A 14,453-nucleotide genomic window follows, 5' to 3' on the forward strand; every position below is an offset into this window, starting at 1 on the left:
GTTTATTAAGCACCCCCCGAAAAGGCATGAGATCTGTATATATTTGTTTACTGTGTAATTTGCTGTATGTTGATGATAATGCAACTGAGAGAGAGAGTTTAATGTGCACTTCTCGTGCTGTGTTTTGTTTAGCTCTTATGGTGATTTTTTTGGAGTGAAAAAGGACGCAATAAACGTAATAAAACATCAATAATTAAGTTTTGGTCATCATTCAGATGAGGTCCGCTACACTTATGAAAGTTACAAAAGTTATTTAGTCAAGAATAGTGTGAGATCTTTTGTCTTTTGTTATTTGATTAGCATTAAAGTGCAGACAGCAGCGCTAGGATTATGCAACAGACATTATACAGCTCAGTGCCTTCACGTAGTTAATTAATAATCCAGCGGTTTGTTATATCGGCCTTTTTCCTTATATAGCCGATATGCCGATGGTTGTAAATTGAGGAAAAATCGGCCGATAAATATCGGCGGCCGATACATCGGTGCATCCCTAATTTAAATATATGCACAATATACATGGTATAAAATATTTAAAAATGTCCATATTTAAAGTTGCATGCATGGATGTATAAATAAATGCATTAAAAATATATAAAAACATAAAAATGCATAAATGCACAAATAAATCCATGCATAAATGCTTAATTGCTTAAATGCATACATAAATAGATAAATAAATACATTCATAAATTAATGCTTAAATAAATAAATGCATAAATAACTAAATGCATAAACAAAAGCATGAATGAATATGAATTAAACAGCAATTAATCAATCAAATCAATCCTAATATTCCCAGGTTTACCATAACAATGGATATCCTGGCTTTTAGTTAAAGCTGTTTGATAAAGGTTAAATGAACACTTTATGAAGCTTTAAACAGCATTATTACCTCTGCTTTGAGTGTGATGCGGTTCATAATATCATTATGATCAATGAGGGACAGTTCATCAACATCATTGATCTGACCATGACTGGGTTCCTTTGGCCTGTGAGCGAGAGGAAACATATCACAAATATTTTCATATCTCTGAGCTGTCGATAATACAGCAAACACACATGCACAAAGACTGGAGTTCATACCTGTCCTTAGACAAAGCTTCCTTGCTATTGGACGTGGGTATGTGAGGGGTGTGGTCCTGAAGCACATCGTCACATGATGAGGGGTCCTGAAGAATTCAAACAAATGTATAATTGCACTCCAAACACCTGCGCACACAGCTTAACACAATGACACACGTGACACTTACAGTGCGGTGTGTGTTTTCTCCATTAGCCTGTGTGGAGGAGTACAGGTTCACATACTCTCCCTCACCGCCTTCATCAACACTTTCACTCTAGAGCAAAAACAACAGGGACAACCGCAACAGATCGGTCAGACGGGCATTCAATATTCACCATCAAACACACGTTGTGAAAGCTTCTGGTGACAGACAGTAAGAACGTGAATTCTGTGCTGCATTCTGTGCAAAATACCATTGAACGGACCAAAAAAAATATACAATCATTTACATTTTCTGAGAAAATTATTCCATGCAAAAGTTCTGCCACAACACAATTGTCACAGATGATAGCGCGGGATTTCTGGGTGGTTGCTTATGATATTCTGGTCTATAGTTATGAAGTACTACAATAACTACAAATAAATAATCCAAAACTAAAAAATATCAACTATACACATACATATATATATATATATATATACACATACATATATATATATATATATATATAAAAAACACAATATAGACACATTTAAATATTATACATGCTAACATGGTATACAATGTCCATATTTAAAGATGCATAAATAAATAAATACATAAAATAAGTAGTACTAAAATAACTAAACAAATAATCTAAATAAATAAATAAATAAAAACTATACAGACTTATTTAAAAGAAAGAAAATTTATTACAAACAAACAAAAAAACTATTACTAAAAATGTAACTAAAATGAAAATGAAGAAAATATAAAAATAAAATCCAATTCAAAATATTAACAAAAACTACAATAGTAAGTAACACTGTCCAGGACCCTCTTTTATTGTCCCACATGTGAAAATTGTCTAGTTTAAAAAAAAAAAAGTAACAGCACACTTTTCCACTCAGAAAACTCAGACTTTACTCTGAAAACAGAAATGATATGAAACAGAAACTGAGCACTAGATGGCGCTCATTTACATTATTTTGCACAATGTAAATTCACAAGAACATGCCCATAATCTGACAGTCCAGTGTATTTTCAGGAAAATCAGAGATAAAGTTAAAGGTAATTTTGCATGTGGTTCTAAGGTAGCTATGCTTTTCAGACAACTGCAACTCCATTTGGGGACGTCTTTAGTCATTAATGCTTTATTTTTAATTCTAGAAATGCAAAATACAAGGTTATTGTATAGTGATTATGATTTGCTTAATTTGAAATTCCATACAAGTCCATGGGTAAGATCTGTGTGTGAGTTTTGAGAGTGTGTTTACCGCAGAGGTAAGAAGCGAGTCAGAAAGAGAAGATTCAGAAGGAGGACAGACAGCCAGAGAGACCAGAGAGCTGGTCAAGGACCCGTTAGAGACACCCTCACCATCTAGAGCTCTGCCGGCATTGGTCAAACCAACCAGGTCGGAACTCTGCGATCGGTTGAGACAGAAGAAAAGAGAAGAAATGGGAGAGGAAAGATGGAGTCAGAGGAAGCATTTGGAAAAAAAATATGAAAAGAAGGAAAAAGATTGGAGAATGGAGAGGGACATATCTTCCATTTTGTGTAAAATGCCAGGACAGTGAGTTAACATTTGTAACTATAAAGAGAAAACCTCCATCAGACAATACAACACAATGCTGGACAAGTCAAATCCTGGCTGAACTTCCGGATGTTGCTTAGAGGGATTACAGCACCTGCAGGGACTCGCCCGGATCACCAACAGCATTCCAAATCATCCCATTACACACTCACACACACACACACACACACACACACACACAGGTTTGTTTTTGTGAAAAGTGGGGACATCCCATAGGCGTAATGGTTTTTATACTGTACAGACCGTATATTCTATTGCCCTACACCAACCCTACCCCTAAACCTACCCCTCACAGGAAACTTTCTGCTATTTCAGATTTTCAATACACTCCATTCTGTGTGATTTATAAGCGTTTTGAAAAGTGGGGACATGGGGTAATGTCCTGAAAAGTCACCTTCTCCTTGTAATACCTATGTCATACCTTTGTCATTATACAAATTTATGTCCTCATTTGTCACAAAAACGCGCACACACACACACACACACACCAAACATGGTCCAACACGTTTCCCTGAGAGATCGGGATGAGCATCCCCCATTCTATTCCGTCTGTGACATTCCGGAATGTAAGCATTCCACAGAGACTCAGAGGAGGGAGTGAGGAAAAGAGATAGAAAGAGAAAAAAACTTACATATTGTGCCTCACAATCTTACACACACACACACATAAACATCATATTGCTTCTGCTCTGACCTCTAAGGTCAGGGGTCAAGAGCACAGAACATTCCGGGACAATTCCCAGATTCCGTTACCATGACAAACTAGTCCCTAAAACTCATCACCAGGGAAAAGAACTCCAAAAACGGCTCGCTAATCTCAGGTCAGTAATAACTAGTGTTCTGTTAGTATTATTTATATACTATTAAAAGTAATTTATTAATATTTTGAGTTAGCTTTTATTTTTATATTTTCAGTTTTCATTCATTTCAGTTTGTTATTTTATGTGCTTTTGTCATTTTAATTAGTTTTTTTTAAATAATTGTAACCATTTATAGTTAAAATTATATAATTATCATTAATAATTATATTATTTTCAAATTAAGTAGTTAAATTAAAATGAGAAATACTGCCTTGGCAACTAACTGAAATAAAATTCGTTTAAAGGGGTCATATGATGCGATTTCATTTTTTCCTTTCTCTAATATTTGTACTTTACTTTATTACTAGATTTATTTCAATTAACAAAAGCAATTTTTAATAGTTTTAGTCAACAATAACAACACTCGTAATAATAAAAGACTCTGAATTCTTGACTTTATATATTATTATTTTTTATATATTATATATACAGTGGGTACGGAAAGTATTCAGACCCCCTTAAATTTTTCACTCTTTGTTATATTGCAGCCATTTGCTAAAATCATTTAAGTTAATTTTTTTTTCCTCATTAATGTACAATCTGAAATTCTAGACAAAATATCACAGCTTCATACGGCATAATGAGACTCATGAAACATGCGGGAAGAGCTGATCTGCTCAGATGCCCTACTGAAAATAACTGATAAAATCTCTCCATTTTTCCTTCATATAAACAATGGCACCTTCTAAATGATCTAAAGTCTAATAAAAAATTCTAGCGATAAAGAGATACTGTTAAATAATTCACCTCTTGTGCACAAAACCCAAATTTATGCCAACAATCAAACGTTTGACTACACAAACCACCTCTGATGCAATGAGCAGAATGTCTTTTATGAGCACTAGAAGTTATTAGTGATTAAATAGAAGTTATTAGTGAAATCAAATGCAACTGGAGGCCAGAGTTAGTCAGTGAAATAACTTATCTGCGGGGCATCCACGAGCACAGACCCAAAACTTCGTTTTAATGCTATATGAAGATTAAACCGCATTTAGATAAGCTCTGGAATTAAACCTTAAACCCAGATAAACAGATAAATGAAGATTAGATGAGCTTTTAGACTTAAACTTTAATTCAGCTTCGGTTCTGGTTCCAAAAGTCACCAAAAAAAAAAAAAGGGTTCAAAGTGGACTCACAAACACAAGTCACATCTGAACAGTGGTTTAATAACCACCCCAGAGAGACGTGAAAAATGATGATAAAACCATACGAAGAGCACGTGTGTGTCCAAACCACACACAAAATGACCAGAACACACTGAAAACAGATGATACATAAGCAAACATACAATAAACATAATGGCCAAATATTCTGCTCAAGAATGAGACTTTAAGTAATTATTATCATTTTTTTAATATTTAAAGAGAGAGGATAAAATCTTTCGTAATCGTTTACACACTCCTGACCGCTCAACACTCACCACAGGTGTGGTCAAAGAGGCGTGGCCACTGAGGAAGGAGTTAGACACTGATAGGCTGAGACCAAGAGCAGGCTCCGCCTCCTCCGGAAGCCCAGCAGGAGGAGGGAGAATTGAAAAAGACGAAGAGGAGGATGAAGGAGGAGAAGAAGTGTAGGAGGCCTAGAGCGTAAGACAGAAACATGGAACAGGAAGAAAAGAGAGGAACGAACAAAAGATGAAATCAGGTTAAAAACAAAGAAAGGCAAAGTGAGTTATATCAACTCAAAGTAGAAAGTGATTTAAAGGCAACATGAAATGTAATGCTTTTACTTTTTTTATATATATATATATATGTATATATCATTATTTCTATATCATGTATTTATTTATTTACATTTATTTTGTATTGTATTTTTTGGTAAATATTATTACATAACTCTCACGGATGTAATAACTATTTTATTTAGTAAGAAAGTAAATAGGGTCAACTGGGATTTTTATGTTGCCTTTAAAAAAGAAGAGAAGAAAAGAGCACCAGAAGAGAAGAAAACTGTGAGTTACTATATATATATTTTTTATTTATTTATTTTTTAATTATACATATATAACTTTCAGAATTTTTTTTTATACCTTTCTTGAAGGAATTTAAATAAACCTCAATTAAATTTGCACCAGAAATTAAGAGATGATGTGAAAATAGGATAAAGATGCTGCTGTGACACACATTCTTCCTACAGCATGTGAGTTCTGGCTTTGGAACCCAATCTAATCTGTAACTATTTTACAAAAAGCAAAAAAAAAAAACATAGTTGATCCGTATTTTCCAGTTGACTTTACAGTGACCCTGACGTGGCCACCAAAACAGTCACGTGTTGCCTAATCTAAAGAACCTCGGTGTGACCTCTGACCTTCAGGAGCTTAACCTCTGACCTGCTGCATGCCCAACACCCTCAGGCCCAGCTCACTGATAACACGCATGCACATGATCAGAACTCACCAGCTGTCTCTGTTTGGGAGGCAGCGCTGGCGGAGGGACGGGTTCGTGGACGGAGTCCGAGCTGCTGTAGGAATCGTTGAAGCCGTAAACCTCCTGAAAGCGCTTGTTCCTCCGCTGCTCGTAAATACTCTCGTTCTGAGGCGTCTGATAGAAGACGGACGGCTGCGGTTCAGAGTAATCCTCCACAAACTGCATGTACTGGAGGACTACAGAGAGAAAAGAGTCACACACTTGAAAGAGAGGCATTTTCTTGATTTCTATTAAAATAAATAAAAAAAACTACTGTATACTTTTATTTAAACCTATGAAAATGCAGATCCTGTTGTAAAATCATATAAAGTTGAAAATTACAGTAATAACATGAGAAAGAGAGAAGTTTTTGCATTTTGGTACAGAGAACTGACAGGCTTAAGTAATTTAAAAATATTGAAACTGATCTGGTAATGCATAAACTCTTACAATGGGCTTAATTTTCTTATGCAAAATATAATATTTATTTCTAGATGTGGTTTTGAAATCAGTGTTTATGATGAAGTTTTATGCTCTCTTGTAATGGTATTTTTTAAAAGTTTTGTGTGCTTCACTGGCATGACAAAAAGTGTAAATTCTATTTATAAATTAGCGCAAATAAAGCAAAATAAGAAAATAGTGCAAATGGTAAAATAAAACTAAAATGTAAAAAATAAAATTAATAAAAAAAAATATAATACGAAATTAAATGTATTAAATTAAATAGATATTAAATAATTAATTAAATTAAATATTTTCTTTGAAAATAAAATATTTAAAAAACATTTTATTTTTATTAATAAAAATATTTATTAAATACAACATTTATGTAATGCAGAACTATAAAGAGAAACATTTTAATGTGCAGTTAAATGTGCAAAAAACAGGTATTTTTCTTGGTTTCTATTTTTTTATCACAATTTAAAAAAAAACTATATATATTTTACGAAATATGACCCAGACATGTTTCTGGATGGTATTTCAAGAGACTCACTTAAAAAAAAAAAAAATACAAAAAATTTCTCTTACTCTGTTTGCCCTTCTTCTCTGGCAACGGCGGCGGGCTGTCGGCGTCTGTACACCGCGAGAGGTCGTCTCCTCCGTTGACCTGCGGCAGCAGTGACGCCGGCATCAGCAGCGGGAACGGCGGCGTCGGCTGCTCCTCTTCTGACAGGTTATCGTAGTGCGATGGAAGGCGCTCGTAAAGAGGGTACGCCGTTATGATAGGCGCAGACCGCCGCTTCTTCTGCGGGAGGGCTGGGGGAAGCACGCTATTGGTCTGTCCAGGTGTGAGGGGCGGGGTCCAGTACTCCAGGGAAGCCTGATTGGTGACAGGAGCGCTGAAACGCGGGTGGGCGGGGGCCTGGGCGGGGCTTAACGACTGAGACTCCCCGTGGCATTCTGGGAGAGGGCTCAGACTGCTGCCAGTGCCCGTCGGAAACGGTAAAGGCTCGGATACGGATAGATCCTGATGCAGGAAGTCGTAATCGGGATCATATCCCTCTATAGACAAAGAAAGAGAGGATTCACATCCTGGTAAGTGCTTAAAAATCTTCAACTTTTATTCGTAATAGCGTTTGCATACCTAGTGTTTCACAGCTAGTGTTGCGAGAGCACTGGCCGCTGTCTCGCTCCAGTGACGAGAGCTGCTCGTCGGACTTGCTGAGTTTTCCCATACTGTTACAGGGGGACAGACGAGGTGAATCCCCGCCGTATGACTGGCTCCCACCAGAGAAACGCCTCTGCAGGAGATCCACGTCAAACTCCTGCTGCTTTAAACACAGAACATGCAACAAAAACTCAATTACCAAACAACGTGTATGTGGTTTTGAACGGCATGTCTTTATGATGAAGTTTTATGCTTTCTTATAATTGCATTTTTTTCTCAGCTTTATTGGCATGACACAAACTGTACATTTGCATTACTAAAGCAGTGCAAATGAAACAAACTAACAATAGTGCAAATGGTAAAATATAATTAATGTAAATTAAATTAAAATACAAAAATCTAAAATAAAATGGATATAAATGAAAACTTATTAAAAATAAATTAAAACAATTTTTAATTAAATAAAATATTTAACAAAAATAATTTAATAGATTATGTGGTAGCATTACTTTTAATAACTAATTTTTTTTTATTTTTTATGAATGATGTCATAGGTAATTTGGTCCTGAATTTTGATTGGTCGAAGCAGTGTTCCAGTCATGCAAAAATACATAATATAAAAATATCTATATTTGACTAGCACCTATAGAGAAAAACTATTGAACTTGTATTAAACTAATAAATTAATAGCCTGCTAATCAACAGTTTGACCAGCTAAGACCAGCAAAATGATTTTTCAGCAAGATAAAAATGTTTTTTGAAAATGTGTCCTTAGTATTTCTATTTTTATTTCTTAAATCTGCTTTGAGAGTCAACTCTTTTATTTTTTATTAATATTTAGAATTAGCTTTTATTTTCATATTTTCATTTTAATTTTAATTTAATTTTGTTAACTGCTTTTTTAATATTTCTAAATAGTTTATTTTTATTTCACATTTACTTCTCATCTCATCTACTATTATTTTTTATTTTTTATTTCAGCTTTATTTCAGTTAACAAAAATGTTTTTTAATAGTTATAGTTAATGATACGAACACTGATCCAAACACCATTCAATATTACACACTTCACTTTCAAGTTAAGAAATCAGCATTAGGGTTGTTGTTGTGGTTAAAAAAAAAAAATCAATAATCAGGATCAGGTCATCTCAGAGAGGTCAAAGGTCAAGGGTTGTGCTCAGGTGCTGTACCTGTCTCAGAGCTCCAGGAGGCAGGTTGAGACCACATGGGACTCGACTCATCGGCGCTACCACGGCAACACGTGTGGGGGAGGGGGCCGACTGTCGCTTCTTGGGAGGCAGAGCGGGCGGGCTACGGCACAGTATGCAGAAATATGCAAATGAGCTCACAAGTATGAAACAAACAATGTAACGAGGTCAAACGAAATGAGCACAGACAGTCTACACACAGTCAGTGAGGGTCTAGCCTGGAATTTAATTAGACACACGCACACAAACACTAACACACACATAGAAGTAGCACAGCAGTGGAATGTGTGGGCGGTGAGTTCAGATCTTGGGTTTCCCTGACGATTCTTTACACTTCAATGAAGCTCTAGCAGGTAACCATGGAAACATTAGAATAAACTAATCATAGAACACCCAGTGGGAGGGATTAGAGTGGGATGCAGCGCTAGTCAACAATCCTGATGGAATGCACAGGATTCCATTTGGAATTTTTTGAATAATTTGCAAAAATTCATAAAGGATCCAAATGGGAATCAATTAGAATCTTCTAAGGATTGAATTAAATTACAACTGGATAAACAGAAATTAAGAGTTTTAGAATACTGTCAAAAAAAATGAAAATCTGTTATCATTTACCCTCAAGTTGTTCCAAACCTGCATGAGTTTCTTTTTTCTGTTGAGCACAAAAAATGATATTTTGAAGAATGTTGGCAACCAAAACAGTTGATGGTAGCCATTGACTTCCATAGTATTTCTTTTTCTCTACTATGGTGGTCAATGACTACCGTAAACTGTTTGGTTACCAATATATTTTGTGCTCAACAGAAGAAAGAAAGGTTTGAGGTTGAGTAAATTATGACAAATGTTTCATTTTTGGGTGAGCTATCCCTTTAATGGAGTTGTTTTATTTGAAAGATTCTGAAAAAAATATTTTATGATGCACTAAAGGAGCATTTCATTCTATTGAGAATTACAATAATCCTATTGGGACTAAAACTGAAACTAAAACCATTAAAAAATAATAATAATTCAATACTTGAAATAAAATAAACTAACTGAAATAAAGTAAAATAAAAACTTATTTCAGCCAGTTGCCAAGGTAACATTTCTCATCTTCATTTAGTTTAACTTGATGTATTAAAATAACGAACTAAAAATTTAATAAATTAATAAAAACTACATAAACATTTTAAAAAATCTAAAAATGACAAAAACACGACAAAATTACTTAAATCTTAAGAAAAATTAAAATGAAAAATATAAAAATAAAAAACTGAATAAAAATATTAAAATCTATAATAGCATTGATGATACTAAAAAAAAAATTTGGTGTAGAAATGTTCACTCAAAAATTGCTAGTAAATTTCACCAAAAAATTGCAAAGAAATGGTAACATGTTGAATTAAATGTAAAATTTTGAAGTAGAAAGAAAAAGTATTTTCTTGTAAAAACGTACTCGAATAACTTTTTTTTCCAGCTTCAAAAAACAAACAAGCAAAGAAACAAAAAAACACTTTTTTACAGTGTATGCGTTCTAAAATATTCCCATTATGATCCTGCAAATTATTCTAGAAATTCCAACAGAAATTCCATTCACATTCTTTAAGGATTTACAGACTAGTCTTCATTGGTCAGCCAGGCAAATTCACTGCAGTCAGGCTTTCCTCTGATTGGCCGTCACTCTGCAACGTGTAATCCAAGTGGACGCACACTGCCACACAACCACATGCAGGTAAGTGCCGGGTCCAATCAGGGAGGCCGAGGGGTGCAACTGTGTGATGTCAAAATGCACACAGAGAACACCATTGGCTAACATACGTTTCCATCGCCGTGGCCCTTCGCTGCCCGGCAACAGGATCAGAGCACAACTGCATCCTTTTCCTGTCCCAGGACAACCAAACGATCACAGAGTACAGAGAAAGAGGATGAACAAACGATTCCAGAGAAATAACACACAAAAATGGATGAAAATGCAGAAAGAAAAGAATGATGTGTGATTGAAAGACACAAAGATTGATAGAAAAACAGAAACAGTGGTTGAAAGAATCACACAGTATATAACAAGCTCAACAGACACACAGACGTTAATTACAGCAGATGCTATGCTGAATTTTACACCAATGAAAACGAGGCTGTGAGGGATGGAAGTACAGTTTGTTCAATATCTCGCACTGAACGCACCGAAACATTGGCTGATACTGATGCAAAAATTGAGTGCAGGTGGCTGATGGCCGATAAAACGCCATTATATAGTAAAATATTATAGACACACTGCTAATAGGTTTGATATTGCCAATAAAATTGGTTAATTTATTTATTTGTTGACTAGTGTGCACAATATTATTATTATTATAAAGCAGGGTATTCTACTTCAGAGGTTAGTGATGAATGATTTAGTTGTTTCTAAAAGCAGAAAAAAATTATTTAAAAAATAGTTATGCATATGGATGACTAGACATTTAAAAAAATAACTTATTTAAAAATGGCTATAATATAAATTATTAAAATATTTAAAATATATAATTATATACAATAATAATGAGATGTGCATTAAATATCAACATAAAATTAAATGAACATTACCTGGCATAATATTACCTGAATTGAAGAAGTTGAAAAATCATAATAAAAAAATCCCTAAATATTAGCCAATTTGTTGGTGCAGTATTAATTTAAATTTTGTTTACACAAATTTCCATTGCCAAAACTCAAAAAAAACAACAACAAAAAAAAAATATTGAGAATTAAATGTGACCTGCAGAAGTGTGATATTTTGAACAAAATACAGCTCTGAACTATAGCCTTGTTTTCACTGATGTCGAATTAAATATGCCATGTACTCTGACTTCTCATCAGGTTACTCACAACCATCCATATTTCCCCTTTTTAGAAAGTGTGTATGATGCTTATTTTACTCCTACATGTCTCTTATATAGTTCAGTCGCTTATCACAGACAAAAAGGAAACGGAAAAACAAACTTCTGCTTCGGAAGCCAAGCGCTACCGAGAGAGGATGCTGTTGAATGTGTGTGTGTGTGTATCGAATGTGTTCTCATTCAAATATATTTAGATACTTACTTGTGGAAAAAAAGCAGATTTAAGAATGAACATGACTCATATGTGGGAAATTACCATCACTAAAGATACTACATACTGCAACTGCCTAGTACACGCTAATATACTTCCTGAGTATACACTACAGCACATACTAACTACCGCACACTAAAGTATACTTGATGTTCACCTCATCAATGCATCCTATGCAGTAAGGAATGCAGAAAGGAAACAGTGAGGTATCAAATGATTTGGGACACAACCAATATGAAGGCCTGTTTGGAATGGCATACTGAACTAATATTCACTATCTTATTCAATATGTGTTCTGGGCAACTTTCTGTATGCATGGAATTCTTCCATGAGCTACTACATTTACGAGAAAGCAATCCCACAATGCAACAAGCTCAATCTTTTGATTTCAAGTGTGAAAAATGAACTCAAAAGTAATATCTACTTTTTAAAAATGTTTTGAGAAACATTTCACTTTAAGAAAAAGTTGCTTTTGGAGTTTTCTGAACCCACAAACAACAACAATTTCCAAAGCCACGCCCCCTCACCTGTGCTCTGCCAGTTTAACTCCTGGCAGAGGAGGTTTGGGCGGAGCAACCTCTTCCTCTGACATGTCAGTCAAACTGTCAGTGGGCGTGACAATGGGCGTGGTCTTACTCAGGATCGCCTTCTCTCGTTCAGTTAGAGGATTTTCACACACACTGAGATAGAGAGACAAACATTATTAACTATCACTATGCAAAATGGGTAAATTCATTTTGGCTTTTATGACTGTACCTCTCAGTTTTGACCACAGGAGGTATTGGTTTGTTGGGGGACGTCGGGGACGGTTGCTCCTGTTTCTCTATAGTGAGTTTCACCAGCTCCTGTTACAAACACACACCCTCAAGTTATAAATATGCCTGTGTTGTTTTAACTTTGTCACAAATGCACTTTTCATCGCCTCACCTTCACACCATCCAGCACAGCTTTGATCACCGTGGTGACGGTTGTCACAGTGTCCTTGTCGTCGAGGTCGATGCCCTCCAGCATCACCTGGTCGGACCAGCGAATGAGATTCGCCAAACTCTGATAGACGCAGTTATGACAGGAGGACACTGCCGAGCTGCGGTTACAGAAAGGGATTTTAATATAGGAAAAATGGAAAGAGGGCTGCATGCAAAGAAAACCATGGTATTACCATGGTACATGTCGAAATACCATGTTAATATTGTTTTGTTAGTGCTGGTACACTCACCTGTGCTGTATCCGAGCCTCTACTTGCATCAGAGGCAATATGGCCTCCAATACTTTACTAGCCGAACCAGGAAGCATCTGCAAAACTTTCGTATCGACGTTCATCTTGTCCACAATTGTCTTAAAGTAACGTAGAGCACTCACAACCTCCTTCTCCTGTTCCTCCAATCGACTCACCTTCTGTTAGAAGACAGGAAGGAAAGTTGATTTTTGCGGTGACAGAGCAGCAATAGACTTACTGTACTGAGTTGAAACAGAGCAGTAGTGGTGTTATTCTACAGATAAGAAGCTGTGATTTAAACTTTACAGGCATATAGCTGCAGTAGAGCTACTTTACAACTTAAAGCATACAGTTAATGTTTGCTGATGGAGCGGCAATAGAGTTGCTGTAGAGTTAAGTGGTTATATAGTTCATTTGTACTGATGTAGAGGGGTAGTAAGGTTACTGTGGAGTTCTAAGGCTGTAAAGTTGATATTTACAGTGATAGAGCGGAAATAGATTTACTGTACTGTAGAACTAAGAGCAGCAGTAGGGTTATTCTACAGCTAAGAAGGTGTGGAGATAATCTTTACAGAAACAGAGCTTCAGTAGAGCTATTGTAGAACTTTAAGCATAAAGTTAATGTTCATAGACAGTTGCAATAGAGTTAAAAGGGTATACAATTAATGTGTACTGATGTAGAGGGGTAGGAGGGTTACTGTAGTAGAGCAGCAGTAGATTTACTACAGAATTGAGAGTAGAGATTTAATGTTCACAGACAGAGTGATCGTAGAGGCACTGCACAGTTCAGAGAGTTGTGTTTAGAGTTACGGTAGAGGTAGGAGAGTGGAAAGTTCATGTTTACTGTGGTTGAGCAGCAGATTTACTGTAGATTTGAGAGTACTGTACATTAATTAGAAATGATGGAAAATTGATGTTTTTATTGATAAAGCAGCAATAGAGCTACTGTAGAGTTGAGATAGAGCAGCAGTGGAGTTATTTTACTGACAAGAAGGTGTGGAGATAATCTTTACAGAAATAGAGCTGCAGTAGAGATACTGTAGAACTTAAAGCGTTCGGTTAATGTTTACAGACAGAGCGGCACTAGAGTTGCTGTAGAGTTAAGAGGGTAATAGGGTTATTGTAGAGTTCTGAGGGTTAAAATGAATGTTTACTGTTGTAGAGCGGAAGTAGATTTCCTATAAATGGAAAGTTGATGTTTGCAGTGATAAAGCGGCTACAGAGTTACTATAGAGTTGAGGTAGAGCAGCAGTAGATTTACTGCAGAATTAAGAGTAAAGAGTTAATATTCAC

The 14,453-nt window shown here is 35.6% G+C and overlaps 1 protein-coding gene across 9 annotated transcripts in view; it reads right to left on the reverse strand.

Annotated features, from left to right (window-relative positions):
* rapgef1b (Rap guanine nucleotide exchange factor (GEF) 1b) overlaps positions 1-14,453 on the reverse strand; it is a 46,471-nt gene that overhangs the window by 16,368 nt on the left and 15,650 nt on the right. For 2 of the 9 annotated variants that reach the window (XM_016509523.1, XM_016509521.1), the window contains exons 3-16: positions 13,161-13,339; positions 12,872-13,028; positions 12,701-12,789; positions 12,472-12,624; positions 10,676-10,738; positions 8,861-8,981; positions 7,648-7,834; positions 7,092-7,565; positions 6,054-6,259; positions 5,078-5,236; positions 2,480-2,626; positions 1,251-1,337; positions 1,084-1,169; positions 893-989 (exon numbers count right to left, since the gene is read on the reverse strand). In XM_016509523.1, coding sequence (XP_016365009.1) covers positions 893-989; positions 1,084-1,169; positions 1,251-1,337; positions 2,480-2,626; positions 5,078-5,236; positions 6,054-6,259; positions 7,092-7,565; positions 7,648-7,834; positions 8,861-8,981; positions 10,676-10,738; positions 12,472-12,624; positions 12,701-12,789; positions 12,872-13,028; positions 13,161-13,339 — 2,205 coding nt within the window. The remainder of the gene's footprint in view (positions 1-892; positions 990-1,083; positions 1,170-1,250; positions 1,338-2,479; positions 2,627-5,077; positions 5,237-6,053; positions 6,260-7,091; positions 7,566-7,647; positions 7,835-8,860; positions 8,982-10,675; positions 10,739-12,471; positions 12,625-12,700; positions 12,790-12,871; positions 13,029-13,160; positions 13,340-14,453) is intronic. The other 7 variants (XM_016509522.1, XM_016509524.1, XM_016509525.1 and 4 more) reach the window with 7 other exon arrangements.

This window comes from Sinocyclocheilus rhinocerous, unplaced genomic scaffold (genome assembly GCF_001515625.1).
Source record: "Sinocyclocheilus rhinocerous isolate Xijiao unplaced genomic scaffold, SAMN03320098_v1.1 scaffold1045, whole genome shotgun sequence".
NCBI classification, from domain to species: Eukaryota; Metazoa; Chordata; class Actinopteri; order Cypriniformes; family Cyprinidae; genus Sinocyclocheilus; species Sinocyclocheilus rhinocerous.